The sequence below is a fragment of the Carettochelys insculpta genome, chromosome 6 (assembly GCF_033958435.1).
Source record: "Carettochelys insculpta isolate YL-2023 chromosome 6, ASM3395843v1, whole genome shotgun sequence".
In the NCBI taxonomy this organism is placed as follows: Eukaryota; Metazoa; Chordata; order Testudines; family Carettochelyidae; genus Carettochelys; species Carettochelys insculpta.
In genome coordinates this window covers 57,209,446-57,234,269 of record NC_134142.1, presented here as the reverse complement: position 1 = coordinate 57,234,269, position 24,824 = coordinate 57,209,446, and the positions used below count along the sequence as shown (strand labels likewise).

General features: G+C 41.7%; 1 protein-coding gene across 1 annotated transcript in view; it reads right to left on the bottom strand.

Annotated features, from left to right (window-relative positions):
- Nucleotides 1–24,824, bottom strand: part of LOC142014415 (neuroendocrine protein 7B2-like) — a 69,090-nt gene that overhangs the window by 7,205 nt on the left and 37,061 nt on the right. Inside the window, exons 3-4 of the mRNA XM_074996952.1 lie at nucleotides 11,371–11,520; nucleotides 9,374–9,486 (exon numbers count right to left, since the gene is read on the bottom strand). Of these exons, the coding sequence (XP_074853053.1) occupies nucleotides 9,374–9,486; nucleotides 11,371–11,520 (263 nt within the window). The remainder of the gene's footprint in view (nucleotides 1–9,373; nucleotides 9,487–11,370; nucleotides 11,521–24,824) is intronic.

The following is a 24,824-nucleotide window of genomic DNA, read 5'->3' as shown; positions in this document are numbered from 1 at the left end:
GACAGAGGTGCCATCAGCTCAATTAAGTCTCTGGCAGCCTTGAAAGTATTGGGCATTGTGGGATCAACAAACTCCACCTCTTCAGAGTCGGTGGGGGAGCTGCCCAGTGCCAGACTTGATGGTGCCTGAGCTACTGGAGTCAATGATGCTGCTTCCCTTTGCTTGGAGGGCCTCTGGCCTGGGGCTCTTAGCAGACTTGTGAGGGAAGTGATTCCTGTCTCCTCTCTCATGCCTCTTGGGGACCGGGGAGGTTGACCATTGCCAAGGCTGCATCTTCTGCTATAGTGCCAGAGATATTGGGTGTGGGGCTTTTTAGCAGAGTCCCAGCCTGCACTATGATGCTGGAGCACTCCACACCAAAGAACTTGGGCCCAGGCACTTGGGCCCCACAGGCCAATGTGCAGCTGCCATTAGCAACTGCCTCAAGCAAAAGTCCTTTTCTCTCTTTGTACTAGGCTTAACTGATTTGTAAGCCTTGCAACAATCTGTCTGATGAACTTCCCCCAAACAACACTGATAGGAGTCATGGGGGTTGCTATTAGGCACAGGCTTACGGCTTGAACCTCAAGCCTAAACACCCCAGGCTTGTGGCATGGCACACTGTTCTGGGCAGGCAGTAGTGAATGCATGACCACCTCACGAATGAAATTCACCGATAATTAACAATAAACTATTAACTACTAAGAAGCTAACTACCAAACTAGAAGAACTAGGTTAAGGTACACATGTAAGCAAGTGAATTGTGTTCCAACACTGCCTGGAATGGTAGGAAGGAGTAGAGGGGTGGTCGGGTCAGTGGGGTCATATATAGCACATTATACAGGCAACACTCCAAGGGGCTCCCTAGTTGACTTGATGCGTGCTACTAGGGGAAGAGTTTCTGACGTCCATGTGTTCAGCCCGCACACACCTAACTGGAATCCATGTGACCAAGCACCCAAAGAAAAACTTCAATTTAATATTTTTAAAAAGGCAGATGTGTAAATTATACCCTGTAGGAACCAGCACATCATTTCCACTTGATCTTAACAGGCTGTTTGCCCTTATCCTTTTCACTGAGGCGGAAAAAACCTCCAAATTAGAAAAAAAATCACACGGCTTTTAAAGCTAATGCTTGTATTGGGCAGGAAAATTCCTCACAACTGAACTGTTCCTGATCAACAAGAGCATATTTTGGTTAGTCTGTTTGGAAATGATTTAAGACCATAACTACCATTTAAGTTAATGTGTAATACAGCACAGGGAGGATCATGGAATCATGTGGTAAAAGCAAATCTAAAAATGTGTGTCTCTGATGGGGCATGTGTGTTTGGGTCCCAGGGCAGTATATAGCTCATACAACCTGGTGGGTGAATGATTTCTTTCCCCTTCTCCATGTGCATTTCCTTACCATCCAGCCTAATTATTCAGTTTGAGCATTAGGGTCTGAATTTGGTCTTAAGAGCTCAAATGATGATGTTTGCAACCAAATTGGCTAATGCCAGACATTGGTGAGGTGTCGGGGGAGGGAGTCTCTCCTTAGATCTCAATTGTGATCATTTCAAGCAAATGTGGATGCTCTGCTCCATACTTTGGGTTAACAGGACTCTAACAGAATTTACTCAAAAGAGAAAATGCAGTCGCAATGGTGCACATTTAGTACCTAGATAAATACTTTTTATCATTCTATTCACAATCTCCACGTCATACAGTCTTCATGTCTGAAGTTTTATGTGCAGCACCATATAGAAATATAGTGTAGTGAACTGAACAATCTGTTGTTAGCATCCAACACTGAAAAAGGATCAACAACTCTTGTTGTAACTCCTCTGAATAATCATTATTGCTGCCCCAAAGTTTAGAAATGTGACTGGGCAAAAATGTGTGCATATAATTGGAGCTCCTGGTTATTACAGTTATTGCAAGTCAAGTATTTGATAACAGGCAGTTAGCATGCACAATTACCATAGAAATGTGCATATAACTGGGTACATGCACTTCTAAAAATCAGTTTTAAAACAGCCAAATGCCTTCCAAGTCGTGACTATCAAAACAACAAGTGGCAATCAACACTATGCCTCTTTTTTTCCCTCAACAGTTCATATCTTATGAGCAAGCCTTGTCAAAAATGATGAGAATCCCTCCTGATAATTCAGGTGTCAATTATAACTCATTTGCCACATTTCATGCCACCTGACATTATTGAACAGCAATTGTTTTCAGCTATACTAACCTGACAGGACTGCCATAGAACAGATGAACTGACACCTTTTCCCCATTCATTAAAAGATCCTCCCTTGCTTGCACAGAACAATCCTTGATGAATGAGAAACATATCTTTCTGGGACACAAAGGTGGGAAGTCACCACCCAATGTCAAGTCTTAAAAGAAGGAAGCTGTTCTTTCTGAGATGTCCAAAAATTACACCGTAGCTCATTTCAAAACTTGGAAACTCTAGCTCCAATAGGATGAGATTAAGCTATCATATTATTCTATTATGTTTCCCATCAGCCTTTTCTTTCTATATTAAATAAATATAATAAAAGTCAGTACAAACAGAAATCCATAAAGTGCTAGTAACAGACTTTCAATAAGATCTAAGGTCTGGGTCTTCTGGTATGCTTACATTCCTGCTTGCCTTTTTTTTTTTTTTATTTTATTTTATTTTACACTGGCTCTGGTCCACCTACTGTAACTGATAAACTAAACCAGCACTGTTTCTATCCTATGGATGAGGTGGGAATTTATGTTATTTGTTGCTTTAGTACAAAGAAATATTATTCAAAAATGTCACTGACTTTTAATTCTCCACATGTATCATAATGAACTAGACAGTCCAACTGAACTCTATTGCCTCTTTTTGTTCCTACCCTCCCACAGCATGAACGTGTTTAAAACTTCAGTTGTCAGCCAGTCTGAGGGTACGTATAGACTATGCGGAAGATTGACCTGGTTAGGGTCGATCTTCTGGAGTTTGATTTCACACGCCTGGTAGAGATGTGTGAGATTGAACTATCTAGAGTCAGCAGTCAGCTGCTGTACTCCTCGACATTGTTCTGAGATCCGCCACCTTCTGGCCACCAGACTTATGCGATCTCAATTGCCTCTCTAGCCTCAGGTCTTTGGCTGAATAGCAAAACACAGGCATCTGTCCCATGGCAAGAAAAATGCATTCATCAGAATTTTAAAATCTCCTAGCCTCTGAAGCATAAAGATCACTATTTACAACAGGCGGAAGTGAACAAGTCAATTAATGAATGTTTCCATTTCAGACAAAAAAAAACTGACTCAGATATTTATTTGTGAACCGATAAGTTACTTTTGATGGCATATTACTTTATTAAATTTACCTGAACTACATAGATATGGCACAAATCTGCCATAGGAGGTTATTATTACCATTATTTAACCTTATAAATTATGTTTTCAGATTTGATGTAATAGTCTCTCTGTCACACATACAAGTATTACAAAATTTCAGTAACTACACCAACCCTCAAGTATATTATTCTCTTTTTTTTTTTAAAAAAAACAAAAAACTTTTTCTTTCCTCTCATAAACAAGTCAACATTATTCTACCTGCAACTATCATTTGTCTGACTATTAATAATAGGGGAACGCAGGTTGGCTAACTGCTCTGGGGCCTGAGAAAGACAGCACAAACAACGTAGTGGTTTGAGCACTGGCCTGCTAAACCCAGGGTTGTGTGTTTAAACATTGAGGGGGCCATTTAGGGATCTGGGGCAAACAGATTTATTAAAAAAAAGCAGGGGGAGGTGCTTGGTCCTGCTGAGAGGGCAGGGGACTGGACTCATTGATCTCCTGAGGTCCCTCCCAGTTCTATGAGATGTGTATCTCTATATATTTAGATTTAGTTCACTGATCCAATGGTACCAGGATCCTAAAAGGGGGTCAGGTTAGGCAGTGACCCCTGCTCTAAAATGTGCCCTTGACAGTGGGCCAGGTTAGTCTTGATACAGAGGATACCCTGACCCTATGGACATTAGGGTGCAGTGAATCTTAGTTACAAGAACCTACTTCCTCCTCTAACACAGACCAGTTGGGGGAATCTGGTTTAGAACACAACATCTGTGCTTATGTCTATTCAGTCCTGGGATTTACTGAAACTGCCAACACATTCATCAACTAAAGGTAGCTACGGTGATTTTTTTTTGGGGGGGGCAGGGGGGCAGGTATACATAGTTGTGTGGTAGGTAGCTCACAAGATACAAACAGCCTATTTTGATCACTCATTTCACGTCTAAGCTAGACTCCTATCAGTGACCTAAAACTGAAAGACCTGGTACCACCTCATCAACTGGCTGTTATTTTTAAAAATCTCGTTGACTAATTTTTAGATACAACAAGAAGTCTTGTGGCACCTTATAGACTAACAGATATTTTGGAGCATAAGCTTTCGTGGGCAAAGACCCGCTTCATCAGATGCATGAGTGGGAGGAGGGGTGGTTTCAGAGGAGTATTTAAAGAGTGGGGTCCCAGTAAGAGGGAGGACCAGAGCTGACAAGGTCTATTCAGCAAGGTGGAAATGGCCCAGTATCAACAGTACTTATCAAAGGAGGAAAAAACAAGTCAGATCAGACAGGGGAATGTGAGCCTTTGTCAGCGTCTAATGGGGAGATATTAACACCCAGAGCAGAGAAGCTGCCTTTGTAAGCTGCGAGCCACTCTCAGTCTCTGTTTAATCCATGGTTAATGGAGTCAAATTTGCAAATAAATTGCAGCTCAGAGATTCCTCTCTCCATTTGATTTTTGAAATTTTTTTGTTTCAGGACTGCCACCCTTAAATATGCCACTGAGTGTCCAGGGAGACTGAAATGTTCTCCCTCAGCCTCTGCACATTACCATTCCTGATGTCTAATTTATGTCCATTTATTCTTTTATGGAGAGACTGTCCCGTTTGGCCAATGTAAATTGCAGTGTGGCATTGCTGGCACATGATGACATATATTATATTAGTTGATGTGCACGTAAAGGAGCCCCTGATCGTATAGTTGGTGTTAGGTCCTGTGATGATGTCACTGGTGCAGATAAGAGAGCAGAGTTGGCAGCGAGGACTGTTGCAGGGGCTGGTTCCAGGCCTAGAGTCACTGGTTTGTGATTTGTAGTGGCTGGTGAGGATTTGTTTAAGGTTGACAGGCTGCCTGTAGGCGAGGACAGGCCTCCTCCCAAGGTCTGTGAGAGTGAAAGATCATTGTTCAGGATGGGTTGCAGATCACTGATGATGCACTGGAGAGGCCTTAGGTGGGGGCTGTATGTGATGGTCAGTGGTGTTCTCTTGTGTTCCTTGCAATGCCTGTCTTGTAGCAGGTGGCTTCTGGGAACCCATCTGGCTCTGTCAATCTATTTTCTCACTTCCTGAGGTGGGTGTTGTAGTTTGAGGAAAGCTTAGTAAAGGTCTTGTGGATGTTTGTCTCTCTCTGATGGATCAGAGCAAATACGGTTGTACCTTAGTGCCTGGCTGTAAACAATGGATCGTGTAGTATGCCCTGGATGGAAGCTGGAGGTGTGTAGATGAGCATAGCGGTCTGTGGGTTTTCAGTATATGGTGGCCAACATTTTTATGGCTGACCTGGAACAACGCTTTCTCAGTTCTCGTCCCCTAGCGCCCCTCCTCTACCTGTGCTACACTGATGACATCTTCATCATCTGGACCCACGGGAAGGAGGCTCTTGAAGAGTTCCACTGTGATTTCAACAGTTTCCACCCCACCATCAACCTTAGCCTGGACCAGTCCACACAAGAAATTCACTTCCTGGACACTACTGTGCAGATAAGTGATGGTCACATAAATACCACCTTATACCGAAAACCCACAGACCGCTATGCTTATCTACATGCTTCCAGCTTCCATCCAGGGCACACTACACGATCCATTGTATACAGCCAGGCACTAAGGTACAACCGTATTTGCTCTGATCCATCAGAGAGAGACAAACATCCACAAGACCTTTACTAAGCTTTCCTCAAACTACAACACCCACCTAAGGAAGTGAGGAAACAGATTGACAGAGCCAGATGGGATCCCAGAAGCCACCTGCTACAAGACAGGCCTTGCAAGGAACACAAGAGAACACCACTGACCATCACATACAGCCCCCACCTAAGGCCTCTCCAGCGCATCATCAGTGATCTGCAACCCATCCTGAACAATGATCTTTCACTCTCACAGACCTTGGGAGGCAGGCCTGTCCTCGCCTACAGACAGCCTGCCAACCTTAAACAAATCCTCACCAGCCACTACAAATCACAAACCAGTGACTCTAGGCCTGGAACCAGCCCCTGCAACAGTCCTCGCTGCCAACTCTGCTCACATATCTACACCAGTGACATCATCACAGGACCTAACACCAACTATGCCATCAGGGACTCCTTTACGTGCACATCTACTAATATAATACATGCCATCATGTGCCAGCAATGCCCCACTGCAATTTACATTGGCCAAACGGGACAGTCTCTCCATAAAAGAATAAATGGACATAAATCAGACATCAGGAACGGTAATGTGCAGAAGCCTGTGGGAGAACAATGCAATCTCCTTGGACACTCAGTGGCAGATTTAAGGGTGACAGTCCTGATACAAAAAAATTTCAAAAATCAAATGGGGAGAGAAATTTCTGAGCTGCAATTTATTTGCAAATTTGACTCCATTAACCATGGATTAAACAGACACTGGGAGTGGCTCACATCTTACAAAGGCAGCTTCTCTGCTCTGGGTGTTAATATCTCCCCATTAGACGCTGACAAAGGCTCACATCCCCCTATCTGACCTGACTTGTTTTTTCCTTCTTTGATAAGTACTGTTGATACTGGACCATTTCCACCTTGCTGAATAGACCTTGTCAGCACTGGCCCTCCCTTTTACTGGGACCCCTCTCTTTAAATACCCCTCTGAAACCACCCCCACTCATGCATCTGATGAAGCGGGTCTTTGCCCACGAACGTTTATGCTCCAAAATATCCATTAGTCTATAAGGTGCCACAAGACTTCTTGCTGTTCTCAAAGCTACAGACTAACACAGCTACCTCTCTGATAATTTTTAGATACCCCTTCTGCTATAGTTCTGCAACAGCTGCATTACTGTATTTCTTAATCTTTTTTACATATAACAATGTATGATGAGGAAGTAATTGGGGCAACAATCCTGGATCTCAGCAGAGGATTTGACTATGGATGTTAGCAGCTGTTTCATCTCTAATTTAAAAAATCTGGACTTGGAATTGCTGGTGCTGCACGTAATTTTGCTTGGGGAGCAAGAAGTTTGTTTTAATTCATATGTGGACAGTTTTTTCCCTGAATTAGTAATAACTGATGGGAACTAAAAATATAACCCACTGAAGCTCAAGATAAGGTATATTGCAATATTAACTAATTATTGCCCACAATTTATTAAGAGCATATTGTTAGTGACTATGTATTATGTTGTACCCTGTTTCAGAAATATTGTCATAGGCCAAAAACTTGCAGACATGTTTTTACAGTCTTCAGAATGGCACTATGAAAATTAGTTACTTATGACTAATAAGAAAACTAACCATGTTATCTGGCATAAAGAGTAAACTGAGTTCACCATCTGGTGTTTTTAATATTATAACCTTTGATGCTAATTATTTAGACTGCAATAAGAGTTTCCAATATTTGGATTTTTGGCTTGACTCTGAATAGAATTTTAGGGATCATGGAAATTAAGTAATTAAGGCTATAAATCTTAAACTGGACTGGTTCTAAATGATGTATCATTGTCTCATGATTACAGCAGAGGAGGTTCTGCCAAGCACGTCCATTTATCAGTATCTGCATATGGAAAGCTGGTTTAGAGTAAGTTTATCTAAACTAAAGAGCTTCTCCATGTGTTCTACAAGTACTAGTGGTGACCTGTTTTTGTTGTCTTTATGGTGTCTTACACTGGATTTGGTATTAGACAGCTGATTGATGTAATGCGTCTTAAGATTAAGAGGAGGAACTGTCTTCAGACCAAACCTGGCCTGTGTCCTTATATAAGTAGTCTTGCTAAAGTTAACTGCACCGCTTGTATGAAGAAAGCAAGATTTTGCACCTATTTTGCTTGCTATTTTTATTATTCAGGATGCATTCAAAAACTGATTATGAATATATATGTGCACATATCCATTCATTTTGTAATACAGTTTCAGCTCAATGTAGTTTTCTCAAAAAAGGAAAGGTCTCTTTTTAAATGATGGATGCTTCATACTGGAGATATTTCAACCGGATCACATTAAGACCTGATTCTGGCCTCACTGAAGTTAATAATAAAACTCAGTGTGGAAGGGCCCAATTCTGCCACCCTTGCTCATGCTGAGTGATTCCATGTTAAGTGATACTCCACTGAAATCACTCTGCACATATATAGTGTCATATTTAAAGTTATTACTTCAGATGTGCAAGAGCAGCAGCATCTGCTCAGGAATGACTGTTAGCTAACCATATAATCTCCAATTACTTGTCTCCTGCACCTAGATTTTAAAAGGTATTTAGAAATTCCTCTGTGTGGCACTGTAAGGTTTAAGTGACTTAGGAGTCTGAGTCTCATTTAAAGTCAATGATGCCTATGTCACATGTGAACACTGGACTGAGCTATCTAAGGCCAGGTCTACACTAGACCTGAAACTTGATTTCAGACATGAAATTCTAGCTATGGCAACTGCATAGCTGGAATCAACATATCAGAAATCAATTTTTGGGACTGTCTTCACTAAGGAAGGTAGATGGGAGTGTTTTTCCCATTGACCTTCCTTACTCCTCACGATAGTCATACGTCTTTAGCAGATGTGCGAAATCGAACTCCAGCAGAACAACCCTGACCACTCTTCATGGAAGCGTGGACATGCCCTCAGTCACTTACGAGCAGATGCTCAAAAGGTATTTTAAGCACCTATGATTTCACTGGGGACTAGGCATCTTTGAAGACCTAGGCCTGAGGCTTTGAATGTGAAATTAATCATTGACCAGATGCCTTTAAAAACCTGGGTTATGGTCTTCAGCTGTGATCTAAAATTTTGTGCTAAAAATGTATATATAAGTTTTGTGGTCAGTGTCTTCTAGACTGAAAAGGTCCATTTGGGTCAGTGGATTTATCAGGTATATAATCATTATGCTTAAGGACAGGTGATAAGCTAGAGGCTTCTATTTTCTGTCATTTTTGTTACTTTTGACTTTTTCTTTGCCATTAATTTGATTTTGATTTCTTTTAAATAAGTGAAGGTACATCTCTTTAAGCAGTTTCCTTTCAAGTAAATCTTTCTTCAGGAGAAAGGAACCCATAGCCTTCTCTCTGAAGTTCTGTGGTGCCATTTAGCTGACTCAGGAGTCATTCCAATACTCTGCAAAAATAAATAAAAATATTTTACTCACCCACTTGCCAAGGCTGGGATAGTCATGTTCTGGATCAAAAAGGTGTTGGTGAAGCTGGTATTCTCTGCTGAACTCTGCTGTGTCTGGTGTGTTTTCTAGACACCCAGCATCAGCTGCAAAAAAAAAAAAATTAGACTACTTACCAACTTGCCAAGTGTGCTATGAGCAACTCACATTTAGTTGCAAATGCTACACAACCTCTTCTCTGAAAGGACTCTGTCAGGGTATTTTTAATCTTAAGCTTTTTTAAATTCAAGACATTAGAAGTTTTGCAGTTAAATCTATTTATTTTCCACCAGCACATCCAATCAAAGGCACAAATTTTTTAGATAGAACACTGTTCTCCCAAGTTTTTTAAAAAATCCCCATGTTAATGGGATATTTGTGCAGTTGTCACTTACCACAGGAAATCACTTTAAAGTCAAGCTGGTTCTGGTGAACAGATTTCAGCAAATATGTTGGGAGGCCCATGGCAGAGCGCCTTTGTTAGCTCCGTTTCAGAATTTTGACAAAAAATAGAAAATATTTTTTGCAGAAATGTTCATGAAAAACATGTTTTCCTTTCTGAACAATTCTATAGCTAGTCAGAACATTCAGTGACAAGATTAAGGATAATTGTGCATTATCTAAATAACATTAATAAATGCTACACAGAAAACATTTCTCAATTATAAAAATACATCTAAGTTCAGAAATTTAAATTATATAGTCCTGACTCCCACTGGAGCCCATTCAGCTCCCACTGCAAACAACCAGAGTTTAGCCACTGGATTAAGTTCTGGAACCCTTTTTGGCATATCACATAATAAGACCTGGATCTGCTCATTACGGAACTATGGACCCATATGACTTCTGCCCAGCTAAACATAAGACCACAATTGATGGCGTTGCTTTTCTGGCACAATGGAACTATCTACCTTGAAGGTAAAGCTCGTGCAGGAAATTGAGCTTTCTTGGAGGCCAGTTCTAATCTGTGGAACAAACATCCCCCAAAATAAGTACCATCATGAAGTCCACTGGCATCTACGGCAGACATGGAGTGTGTGTGCACGCGTGCGTATGTGTGTTAATAAATTCCAAAACAAAAACATTCCATTCTTCACACCCCCCCCTCAGCAGAGAGGATGAAGGTTCACGACAGATGTTAGCCATGTGGTTAATAAAGATTTACTCAACTGCAGGGCATGTCAAACTTTCTAGGGGTGCATACTCGGCCTTCTAATAATTCAGTAATTCACGTCACAAACTAAAATTTGTCTCAGCTGCCTCTCTGTCATGATCTACTGAAGACAGTGGTGGAGGTGGACAAGTAGGGTAATAGGGATTGCTGCAGGTAAGGACCAAGCTCCCAAGGGGGCTTGCCTTGCTTAATACCCTAGATCAACACCAAGTGCTGCCACCAGGTCTTGGTCTTCCTGGAGCTGGTCTTACACTTCACCCAGGTGCAGTTCCACCTCCACCAGGTGGCGCAGGCCAAGCTCTCAGAGCAGCTTGGTCTGAAGCAGCTCTTTGCCCACGAAAGCTTATGCTCCAAAATATCTGTTAGTCTATAAGGTGCCACAGGACTTCTTGTTGTTGTGTGTGACTTGAGGACTCTGCCTACCATGATTGCCTGGATACACCAGAGATGGGCCTGGGAGGCTCCCATAAAGGGCAATAGGAGGAGGCCGGGGTTTTTGCCTCCCACAGGGCGCCGGTCAGGGACAGGATGTCCCTGCATTGCAACCCCCCGCCAGGGTTTCCAAGCATCTCTAAGCTGGAGCCAAACGTTCATCCCCCAACCCAGGGGACTGAAGGAATAGGGGTGGGGTAATATAGCTCTTATTGAAGGATGACAGACCCTGGTGTCAACTTGATATCAAGCCAGTTTCAAAACAAGGTGGAGTATAATTAGAAAACGGTTGAGAACCTCTGACTTAAATGAACCATTGGAAAGTGCTCCATTATTAGGATGATGAGCAAAGTATAAGGACCTATATCAAATATTCTAGAATTACCTGTTTTTCCAATTGGGCAGGGATTTGGAGGGTCAGGATAGCCTTGATCTTCCCCGAAATCCTTTGGTATATTATCTCCTGTCAACTCAGCCACAATATTTGGGATATTGCCATAAGGACCCAAATGCTGAAGACCTTCATGAGCACCACCTAATGAAGACAGATTTACGCATATAATATTACTAAATAAAAAGTAAGATTTTGCTTTAATTTTCCAGGAAATTCAGGCCAGGATTTTCAAAATGAGAGCTTCATTCAGAACCCCAATCCTACTTTTAGCACTTCTGAAACACTTGTGGAAACAGAGTCAGTTAGTTAGTTCTTAAAAATGGACTGCGAAGCCTAACCTCAGGCCTTCATTTTTTAAAACCATGATCCAAGTTGCTTTTTCTAAATAAGTAAAGGATAGCTAGGAAAACACTGAAACAAGTATTTAACGTTAAAAGACAGTAGCAGAATGTAAACGCAACAACAGTACTACAGTCTTCAATTGCAAATGATATAATTCACGACGGTGAACAGTAATTGAGAGTTAGTGCACAACAGAACTGTGCAAGGAAAACAAAATTAAAAAAAAAGAAATAGCATTCTATGTACAGTCCAAAAGTATATTCACAAATTCACTTGTATGAAAGAAACTCAAATGTTCTAGGAAAGCTGGTTATATACACAATGAAATATATATTTGTGCTTCTCAGTAATTAAAGCTAAATTTTAGTGCTTTCCTAAAGTAACAGAAATAAAAGTTATTAATAATCCAAACAATTAATAGGAAGTATGTCTTTTTGTATGTACATCCACATTTTAAAAATCACACATTCTTCAACATGGATTTCCTCCTTCACCTAATAGGTTAGTTCTGAATTCAGGATTCTCCATTTTACCTGAAGCACTGCAGGCATCACCAACCGTTATCATACAGGACTGGACCACAGACAAGAGAAAACATGAGAAGGACTACCCTTGCAGTCCCTGTGCACCCAAGCAGGTCCTTAGGTCCCAATGGAAGCAGGCAGGTTGGACATACTACTTTCTTACATTCTTGGTGGAATCGGTAGGAAATTTTGAGAGGAATGGTGCGGTGAAGTTAATTGATTTTCTGTATTCTGCGTTAAGGAAGCAGGATCACAGCCACTTGAAGGCTCATCAGAGAGGCTAAGGGCAAAGTGTTCCACTCTGAAGTGCAAATGGATGTGACTGACTCATACATAATGGTGAATACTACATTAACATGATACCTGCATAGGGGCATGCAGAGAGTTGCAGCTCTTCCTGCCTCCTCCCTCCCACATCTAGAACTGCTCTCTCATTTTAAGACCTAGTCAACATCAAGTCGAAAAGAAAATAAACTAAATATCAGAAAACCTCTGCTCATTGGTGAAGCCTGTTACATTCCCATAGGAAGCGGATGAATGTTGAGTCATTCAAATTTGGACTGGACAAAGCACTAGAAAAATATGCTATAACTCATAGGGAATAATCTGGTACTGACAGAGGGAGGCACCAGGTAAACATTTAGGGTCTTTTCTGTACTGGATTTCTGTGGACTGGTTTGTGTGTACCACAGCCCTGTAACAGTCATAAGAAGTTGGAAATGATTAGACAGATAGATATAAATCCAATTTCAAATGCTGCATGCATGCAGCTAGATGCTGACACCAGAACTTGTATGCATCCTGGATTGCTACAAAGGAAATGCAGTTTTGGGAGTATATGTGTTTCCCGGCTGTTGCCACCACGGCAGCTACTCAGAAAATTTCAACAAAAAATAAAACTGATTAAGAACAGTAAAACTTACTCAGTTTTGCTTCTTTTTTAACAAAGTACTTATTGCAACACATTTCCTGGTAAGGCAGAATAACAGTGCAATAATTTTCCCATTCGGACATTGAATACCCTCTCTTGAGATCACATGTCCGCTACAATTTCAGTTAGCCTGTCTCATTTAAATCTGTCCCTAACTTCTGCTGCCCATCTACTGGTATCACACTCCAAATAAACCTGCATTCTTAGGAACAATTCTTAGGAACCCCCATCAGTTACAGTCAGGGAACATTGCCATCAGCTGAGTCAATTTAACAAAACAAGTGAGCAGCAGACTTTTATCATCTGCGCTGAAACTCAAAATTAATGTCAAATTTTTAAAGCCAAAGAGAGGGGATAATTAAGGCAAGAGGTGGCTTGGCCAATGCTAGAAAGGAAAGAATTAACAATAACACAGAACATGAATACCAGTGGTGAGTAAGTATCCCAGATGAATACCAGATCCCAAATAAAAGCCCCTTAAAAACCTTCACTCCAAAACTAAGTTTTGTGTGTTTTTAAACATGGCAAGTCAGATTCTTGAACACGTCCAAGCTCTGTACAGATGCAGTGAGAAGGGGGATGCTCAGGGAGCTGCAGCTCCGTGGTCCTGAGCCACTCGGCCCCTGTAAAAATTAGATCCACCAAGCAGCAGCTCTATCTTACATACTGGTATAAAGTCCTGGGGGCACTTGATGTTAGACAAACATCAGGTGTGTCATAAGCCTGTTCCATCATGCCTTCTTCCCACCATCTCCCCCACCATGTCAGGGATGCGAGGTGACAAGCATGAAGGTAACTATGCTGGAGCAGAGTTCACTGCACATGGGGAATGCGCTACTAGCCGTTTCTCATTGTTATAGGCCAAATACTGGTCCAAAGTGGACCTAGCACATAGAGAATCTGATCCTGTGCATATCATAATAAATAAATAATAACAATATCTGAAACAAATGGCATGGGTGCTATCCCAATGGTTTCAGTATACCCCTTGCAAGCTGTTTTACAGATCAGGAGTGGCTCTCCCAGACTGTCTTTTCTCTGTGAGTTTATCGGCTTGATTGGATTTTCTCTCTCTGGTGTGCTGGCATGCACGCTCTGAGAAGGAACAATAAATGCAGACAAGACTCACGGACCAATGGATATAGTATACTCGTACTTTTAAAAAGCCATTGACAATGTTGCTCACCAAAGACTACTTAGCAAACTAACCACTCATGGGATAAGAGGGAAGGGCTTCTCATAGACCAGTAACTAGTTTTAAAAAAAGAAAATGAAAGCATAGGAAAAAAATATATTGATCTGTTTTCAACAGCGGAGAGAGCCCCTAAGAATCCTTACTGGGGCCAGTGCTGTTTAATGTATTCATAAATGATTTGGAAACAAGGGTAAAAGGGAGAGGTAGTAAAGTTTACAAACCACACAAAATTAACTCAAAATAGCAAAGTCCAAAGCTGACTGTGAAGAACAGGATCTCACAAACCAGGGAGACGAGGCAACAAAATGGCAGATGAAATTCAACATCAATAAATGCAGAGTATGAACACTGAAAAACATAATACCAACAATAAATACACAATGACAGAATCTAATTCAGCTGCTACCAGTCAAGAAACAGAATGTGGAGTCATTGTGGATACTTCCCTGAAAACATCTGCTCAATGTGCAGCAACAGTCAAAAATGCTAACATAACTATAGGAACTTTTAGGAAAGTGATAGATAATGAGATGTAAAATATCATACTACTGCTACATAAAACCATTGTATGCCCACTCTTTGAATGTTGAGTGCAGTTCTGGTCACCCTGTCTCAAAAACATATATTTGAATTGGACAATGTACAGAGACGGGCAACAAAAATGGTAAGGGACATCGGAAAAGCTTACAGATGAGGACAGATTAAATGAATTGGGGTTGTTCATCTTAGTAAAAAAGACATCTAAAGGGGGATAAAATAGAGCTCTAGGAAATCATGAATTTTATGGAAAAAGTGAATATGGACATTTTACTTACTCCTTCACATAACACAAAAATTGGGGATCACCCAATGAAATTAATAGGTAAAAGATTTAAAAGAAACATAAGGGCTATGTCTACACTAAAAGCATCTGTCGACAGATTGCATCTACATACAACTTGCTCTTTCGACAGAGAACTGACAGACTGCACTGCCCTCGGGTGCCAGAAAGCAGAATGGCAGCTCTGCAAAGAGGGCTGCTAGGCAACTGGAAACACCATCTGTATAGAAGTGTTTACACTGCACTTTTGTCGATAGTACTCTGTCCGGAGGTTGTTATGTCTCAAATTTTTGCCTGAGTCTACACTACAGAATTTTGTCAATAGAAGGGGCCTTCTGTCAACACAACTCAGGGAGCATCTACAAACTTTAAGCATTCTATCAACAGATTTCTTGACAGAAATCTGCATTTGCCTCAACAGTATTAACCCCCAAAAATTTGAGGCATTAAAAAAAAAAAACAAAAAAAAAAACCTCTGGACAAAGTACTGTCAACAGAGAGGGACTCTGGTTGCCAGGTGGCCCTCTTTGCAGAGCTGCCATTCCGCTTTCTGGCACCAGCGAGCAGCACAGCCTGGCAGTTCTCTGTCAACAGAACAAGTGTGTGGCTTGAATCTGTTGACAGAGATGACTTCTGACGACAAATGATTCTAGGGTAGACATAGCCTTTGAGGGATAATACTGTCAAGGAAAATGCAGAGTTCTGTCAAGATTTTATCGACAGAATGCTTTAAATGTGTAGATGCGCCCTCAATTATGTCGATGGAAGGCCCATTCTGTCGACAAAAACTCTCTAGTGTAGACCCAGCCAAGGAAGTTACTTCAGACAATACACAGTCAACCTGTGAAACTCATGGCTGGGGAATATTGTGAAGGTTAAAAGTGTAATTGGGTTAAAATAAGTTCCTGGAGCATAGGTCCATCAGTGCATTTTAGCTAAGATGGGCAAAGAAGGAACTTCATGCTCTGGGTGTCCCTAAACCTTGCAATGCAAAAACCAGCCACTTCATGACAGGGAATGGATCACTCGATAAGTGTGGTGTTCTGTACATTCCTGCAGAAACATCTGGTATTGGCCACAACAGGATACTGGGCTAGATGGGCCATTTGTCTGAGAATGTGAATGCTAATGAGGCGCTGAATATTCAGTTCAGTGCCCCGTTACTATTCTTTGATTTGGTCATTAGCATGGCCATTTCAAAGTTTTGGCCAAGTGTTGGCCACAGCCAGCCTTAGTGAATACTTCCTCAAAAGAAGAAGGCCTGCTGCAAGCCTTCCTAAAGTAGTTCTGTTTTAATGGACGGACTTGAAGGATGACAGCGGAGTCAGAGTGGACAGAGTCAAGACATGGGTGCTCCACATACATGGAGCTAGTAGTTTTAGTACTTCAGAGGACACTAAAAATAGTGGTTAGCTCTGTGGCTTGGGCAGAATGAAGACTTATAGAAAAAACAGAGTATGAGGAGAAAAATAGAACACGGACCCTTTTTAGTTCAGGAATGGGAATGCTGGCTATTACACATGGTGGTACTTCACAGCCTCAGAAGGACAAAGCTGTGCCTTTCCTTCCCTCTGGCTCATGGCTGAGCACATATTACTCATTTCAGAAGCAGCAAAAAGGACACTACACAGTGCACCTCCCATAAGAAGCACAAGCTGAATGCCTCAGGACACTGCTGCTCGAATGCCACAGCCCCACTCCTCACACCACAGCCAAGAAAAGCCAGAATTTAACCCTAATCTGTTTTCATACATCTATTTTACAAAACAGATAAAAGCAAATTTCTTTATAGTGAATTGTCTTGACATATGGGGGGGAAGAATGAACATCAGATATAAAAGGTAAAAAATCCTGCAGAGCACGCCCAGGTTTGCTCATGTTAGATATTATAAAAATGGTCAACTGGGATAGGCCACCTTATAACCAACACTGCTCCCTCAATAGCCCCCTTTGCTACATTTCATTTATTTCTGCCTGTCTCATCAAGAATTAACATTTTACTTTTGTATGTTTACCAAATCCCATTCAAATAAGTCCTCTTACTTTGAGAGCATGATTGTCTACTACATAGGTATTTACTTCTGACCCCAAAAGTATTCCAGAAAGGCTTTTAAATTATTTTGTGGCTAGTACTAAATCAATACAGATATGTTCAATTAATCCTATAACACAACTCCCTCCTTCTCATTTACAGCCTGCTAATAAACAGCATGAGCCACTTGGTCTTCTGAGTTTTCATGATTCTGAGCAGGTCACTTAGCCTCACTATATGAGTTTTCTCATTAGGAAAATAGGAATAACGATACTTTCCTACCTCACAGAGAGTTCTGGGAGGATTGAGACTCACTCATGGCTGCAGAGCACTTTGAAATCCTTGGACGGAAGATGCTATCTTCAGGCAAAATATGTTTTAACTGAAAAACTGGATGGCATGGATCAGTGTTCAAGCCAGGGAGGCTAATGATTCAACCAGGAGACCAAATTCAGTGATGAATACTGGTCACATGCCATGTGAGGCACTCTGTGCATGCACTCAGACTGAATTAATTAATGAGTTCTCATTAAGCAGTTCTTGCAACATTCAATGAGGTAATCCATGTGTAATGGGGTTCAGGGGTCCCCAAGCACTGCACCCCATCCACAGGCAGGATTGACTCTCACTCAGCAGGCAGAATGGGAAGTTTATTATAGTCGACAGAGGCACAGCTCAGTACAGAGGTGTCAGTTTAACAGGCAGAGATAGTCATTCCAGTCCATCCTGGGGAGAGGAGCCCAAGGGATGCCCCACCTGGGGTCTAGCTTCCCCCTCAGCACAGGCTGGCTGCCTTCCCTCTCCCTCCCCAGCTTCCAACTGCCCCTCCATTCAAAACCCAGCTTGGCTCCTCTCTGCTCTTTGTTCAGGTCAGAGGTGTTAAGTGGCAGCTTAGGTTACAGTTCCAGGGGGTCATTCTTTGCCGCTATAAGCTGCTCTGCCTGTCACACACACATCCAGCCTGATTCTCACACACAAACACACACGCCGACTCCATCACACCATGTGCCTCCGTTTTATAAAGGGCAAAATTGAAGCAGAAAGGTTACTGGACACATTTTCTAATTTGGGTGCCTCATTCAGACACACAGGCCTGATTTTCAGAAGCTTGAACGCTGGCAGTTTTCTGAACACCAGGCTCTGACTGTCTGAAGTTGAGCCTCTGAACAGAGAAGCAGACAAAATTAGGGGTCACTTTTGAAAAATTCCACTTATGTGACTTACCCAAGGCTAGCGATCAGCAGAAATGGAATTAGAACTTAGGAATTCTTGGCTCTGCTCCTCTCCAGGTCTCCAACCACAAGTATAGGTCTTGCCTGAAATAAATGTCTTTGGCCCATATCCTCAAAGGTATTTAGGCACCTAACTCTCCCTGTAGTTGACATCAGGGTATTGTATAGGCCTTACTAAAAAGTTCAACTACAATTTTTTTTGTCTTTCTTTCCACCCAGGTTGTGTAAGCTAGCCAAGAAATCCAAGTATCTATTGATAGTACAAATTACATCTCACTGGGAGTTAGGCATCTAAACATCTGGGACCTAGCTCCTTATTTTCACATGATTTCATTATTCTCAACATGCACAGATAAAGGTATGATTTTAAATGATTTTAATGCAAATTCTTCATTGAGCCATAAGACTTGTCACACATCAAGAAAAAAGGGGATGTACATTCTCCCCACAACCCACAGTGAATCTGTGTCATCTGGCTCCTAACTTGCTGCTGTTTTAGAACTTGTAACACCACAAGACAATCTAATTTCTTGGCTACCTTGGTCAACCCAATTGTAAAGAGATACAGAAAGAAAAAAACTGCAGGTATTCTTTAGTGAAACCTATATCATATCCAGATGTTAATTCCAGTACCTATTTTTATGGATAAAAAGCACATAATGCCCCCTTTCAATTTCTTTGCCAAAGCTGTGGTATCCTAAAACCTGCACCCATATTGATTTGATAACTTCACTTACTGTGTGACTTCAGGCATTTGTATGAAATGGAAAGAAGAAGAGAACAATGTCTCAGAGAAAGGTGGGATTTTTTTAGATAAACTGAACAAAGCCTGAGCACACCAACACACATGTATACTTTTATAAAATCAGTCCCACTAGGATTGCAATTTTATGTAGTATATGCACCAGAAATCAATCAACAAAGAGCAGATATAATAACCCAAGTCCCAAATTGTGATGTGATCTCTCTACACCATATTGACAGTGCAAAGTGGCTCTAAAGAGGTGTAACTGTGTGAGGTACACCCCCATACAATGACATAATTTTGTTGAACCCTACATCACCTCCCCCCCCCCAGATGCTAGCATAGGAAATGTCACTAGAGCAGAGGGGACACAGCCATGATATCTGTATGTCTGCTGATCTTCAGCTGTCATTTTCCCAAGACACCTTCAGGGCCATCAGCAGCAGATGTAACAGAGTACTCTCCTGATGACGAAGCAAATGCGGCTCGTGTGAGGATGGATTTTTTTGTTGGTACTCAGTGCTTACACTGTCAAGACTGTGTTGACAAAGCCATGGCACTAAAAGCTTTGTGGTATAGATGTACCATGAATCATTAATGGAAATGTAAGGGATGTAAGGGCAGAGGGATAACACAGGGGTTAGAGCATTAGCCTTGTGAACCCAGGGCTGTACATTCAATCCTTGAGAGGACCATTAGTGGTATGGGGCAGGTTAGCTCAAAAAAAATCTGTCAAGGGTGGTGATACGTCCTGCTGCAAATACAGGTGACTGGACTCCATGACCTCTTGAGGTCCCTTCCAGCTCTATGAGATAGGTATATCTTCATGTTTTAAGTATGCCCCAATCCCTGCAAAGCGGTCAGGTGATGGTTAAGAAACAATAGAGGAGCTTTCACATCTGAAGCTTGTGCTGTGCCTTTTCTGTGGCTCAAAGTCTTCAGCCTTACAGGGCTGTCATGCAAGTACCTTTCATCTATACTATGCTTACTCAAAAAAACTTCTTTGAGGACAGAAAAGAAAACACCAATTGCTTTACATTTTGTTGTAAATGTTATTTGGCAGAGTAGGAGGCAGAGTGCTTCCCTAATGATAAAGAAATGAAGAGGAGACAATTTCAGTTCTTATTATTACTGTGAATGGGAAGCTATAAACTGCTCCAGCCAAGCAGCTGGTGCCCCCCTGTGCATAAATGTGGTTTTACTGCTCTTCTATATGGATTCATGTGGATTCATTTCTACATACTTCCAGACTCCACTATTTTTAACCATAATAATTTGCATGAATGTTAAAGCTGTACTCCCAAAACATGGAGATGTATTTTCTTGGAGACTGCATTATGTGTTAGGTTGTAGGCAGGGAAAGTGTTCTCTTTATGTTCTGGGTAGCGCTAAGCGTACAATAATGTTTTTTGAAATGCTGGGGAGGATTCCCATGTCCATATGCCAACCTTTCGCTAAATGATAATAGAATGTTGTTTTGTTCAAACCTCATCAATTCATTTAAATTATCATGCATTAATTCAGACAGGATACCATTATTCTCTTGGTGATGTATTTCTTCAAGTTCAGAGAGTGTTCATTGCATAATACTTCAATAATCAGTTTAAATGGTGACTAAAAAGCTCAGTAAAACTTTCCTTTATTCTTTCCACCTGCTTCCCAGGTTTTTTTCCTTGGTAGACAACCCTGCTACAGAGAGGAAGAAGATAAGGTAACAAGGAAAGATAATGTTAAGACTAAAAATGCCTGAACTCTTATTTAATGTGGGATTATGGATCAGGAGCACATCTGCAAAGAAAATCTGCCTGATGGACCGCAAAGAACGTGTGGCTTCCTAGAAAGTTTAAAAGGTTACACAGAAATTTGATTTATTATACTACAGCTGCACTTATCCCATCACTATCATACAGGATCCATATGGCGTCTTCCAGCAGTTAGCAAGTAGCACACCATCTGCTCACTGATACAGGTATGTTCTCCGAGTTAGATTTCTAAATTTTTTCATTTCATTTGTATTTATGCCAGTGGAACTTGCTGTTTCCACCACGCTAATGCAGCTTTTAAAAATCTGCTGCCGTGACACCTTTTAGTCTCTAAAATAAGATTCCAAGATTGTTACTCTGTCTGGTGCTTGAAGACTTTGATATCTGTTAAGTCGGTGAGAAGCAATGAAAACTGCTAGAAGCATGGCTAAGAGCTCTTTTTGTTTAGAATACCGCCAGGTTCGATCATCACTGGGATTCACAGCCTGTGACCTGTGCTATAGAAACTGAGAGGCCAGACTTCTGCTACTCTCTGATGCTGTCACAGGTTTCCCATGACACCCTTTCTGCTAGGGAGGTAGAGACAAAGAAGCCCAGAAACAGGCTGCAGCTAAACACAGCATTAGGGAGTTTGTTACCTTATTACTGTGCAAAGTTACTTTTCACAACAAAGGGTTTATTTTAATACCACTCTGCTCCTCAGTACGATAATACATGGCAGCTGGCATATGAGGGGGCACAGAGTGATGGAAGACCTGGTGAGTGGTAACACTGGAATGGCTGCTACAAAGCACACGTAACTGCACATACCTTCCCCATCATTCCTGAAAATGGCTCAAAACCACCATATGAACTGTGTATGAAGGCCACAGGGGCAAGTACACGAAGGATGAGCAAAAGAATACGCTGCTCCTAACAATGGCAAGCACAGAAGCCCTATGTGTATAACATGAAGGTGGTACGGGAGCAAAAGGAAAGCTTCACAGAAACAGCGATAAAGCCTTTTAGAGCGTTAGCCTTATAAATCCAGGGTTATGAGTTCAATCCTTAAGGGGGGGCATTTCAAGGGTCTGGGGCAGGTTAGATGAAAAAAAAATCTGCTAGGCATGGTAATAGGTCCTGCTACATGTGGAGGGGACTGGATTCGATGACTTCTTGAGATCCCTTCCAGTTCTATGAGACATGTGTATCCCCATGTATGTATACCTCATTGCTTGAAGCCCTAGAAAAATGTCACTTTAGAATGATGTATGTTAAAGAAGAGAACACACAACAAAGGAAAAGCAACAGGTGAATTTGTCACAGACTTAATCATAGAAAGTCTGTTTGGTGATTACTAAATATAAAAGATTCTCATTAATGACCAGCTTGTCCTCAGATTTGACAATAAAAAATACGTTAACAGTTACTAACGGAGGTGAAGTTGACATTAGAAAAAGCATGCAGCACAAACAAAAGTACAGGCGTGATAATTACCTAATATATTTTACCAAAAGAAATGTTTGATGGGACTATCTGGTTTTAAATATATTTTAAATTTGAAGGATATTGTTCATTTAAACACAATGCTGTTTTTCACAGAAACAAAAATAAAATAAAAAAACAAAGCAGCATCTCATTTTAGCAATTTTAACAAAGCTTAAAAATAAGATGGCAGCTTGTAATTTTAAAATCAATATGAAACACTAAATTTCACTAACTGGGCTACAAACCAACCTGACTACCTTTAAATGGGACTGGAAAAAGACAGAAAGTAGTGTTGTGACTTTTTACTCTTTCTGATGTATCAAGAAGAAACAAAATCTTGAAAATGTGTACGCTTTCACTGGAAGTCTCTATAGATAGTTAGAGAACTAGCTTAACATTACCAGTGCACAGAAAGTGAAATCTGAACAACTTGGGCAAGCAATTTTTAGTCAGTCAGTTTTAAATTACTGTATTTGGTTTTGTTAATACATGTTAAGTCAAAATTGGTAGCAAACACCTAGGAAGAAAAATGTCCTTGTTAAAAATACAAGTTTAATCATTCCTTCAATTAGGATCTAAGAAAACACCAGACCTCTGGCTGTCTAAGAAAAAGAGAGACTTGTTCCTCTCAAAAGTTGGCAAAATACAAATGGGACAGAACAACCAACAAATAAATAAAACCCCAGTAACCAAAACCATAAAAAGCAAACAGCTCAACCATACACACTTCAGGTGCTCTGAACACAAACAAAAAGGCAGTCCCCACTTCCCCCCTCATTCCCTATTAAAAATCATTGGTGGGGGGGGTTGGAAAACTACTAGTTGCCAATGAAAATTGCACTAGCAGCGGTACAAATGAAAGGTCCTTACAGGACCATGATAAATCCACAATTACATTTTTTCTACTCAGCACCTATCCAACCCTCCATATTATAACTCTTTCGCTAGGGAATTTCTTTAAATAGGGGTGACAAGGAATTCATCATGGAAAAAATTGTTATGTTCAGCATTTCTGGGGGAAAAAGAGAAGTTACTCACCTGTGTAGTAACAATGGTTCTTTGAGATGTGTTCCCCTGGGTGCTCCACAGTAGGTGTCGGGCTCGCCCCGGCACCACAGATCAGAAATCTTTAGCAGTCTCCGTCGGGTTGCACATGCACCGATGCGCGCCGTTCCTTCACATGCCTTCGGTCACATGCGCGATCCGGTCCCCGACAGTTCCTTGACCAACCGCCCCGGATGCTTCTGAAAAACACGAAAACAGAGCTCCGAAGCGGGGAGGATGGGCGGGTAGTGGAGCACCCATGGGGACACATCTTGAAGAACCATCATTACTACACAGGTGAGTAACTTCTCTTTCTTCTTCGAGTGGTCCCCATGGGTGCTCCACAGTAGGTGACTACCCAGCAGTGACCCCAATTAACAAGGTGGGTGTCCGCTTACGTGCAGCTTGCCCTTGATAGGACTGCTGTCGACAAGCGTGTATCCTCATCGAACACCCGGTGCATGGCATAATGCTTGGCAAAGGTGTTGTAAGATGATCAAGTCGCCGCTCTGCAGATGGCTTTTAACGCGATGCCTTTGAAGAAGGCTGTCGACGTTGCCATCGCTCTGGTGGAGTGAGCCCTGGGCGGAACTAGCAGAGGGGTCTTACTGAGCTTATAGCACAGTCTTATGCAGGATACGATGTGATTTGAAATTCTTTGTGAGGATAGGCCTTCCCCTTTCGACCTGGGTGCAAGAGACACCAGGAGCCTGTCCATTTTCCGGAAGGGCTTAGTTCTGTCTATGTAAAAGGCCAATGCCCGCCTTACATCTAGTAGGTGCAACCGCGCCTCTTTGCTGGAGTTGTGAGGCTTAGGATAAAATGAGGGTAATACTATTGGGTCATTACTGTAGCACTCTGAGCAAACCTTTGGAAGGAAAGCCAGGTGTAATCGTAAGATTACCACTTCTTTTGAGAATACTGTGCAGGGTGGCGTTGCCATTATTGCTGCGAGTTCGCTCACCCTGCGGGCTGACGTGATGGCGAGAAGGAAGGTTGTTTTCAGGGTAAGTAGCCGGAGGGGTACCGTGGCCAATGGTTCAAAGGGTGGTCCCGAAAGTGTGTGGAGGACCAAGTCCAAACTCCATGACGGCGATAGCGGTTTCCGAGGGGGGTACAGGTTTACCAGCCCCTTTAGGAACCGTGAGACCACAGGGTGGGCGAATATGGTTGGTCCTCCCTCTTTATGTTGAAACGCTGATATAGCTGCAAGATGGACCTTTAGAGAAGATAGGGAGAGTCCGTCTTGTTTTAGCTCCAGCAGGTAGTCTAGAATTGCAGTTATAGGGATGCCCTGAGGCGCCAACTGCTTGGAAGAGCATCAGGAGATGAATCGTTTCCACTTTTGCG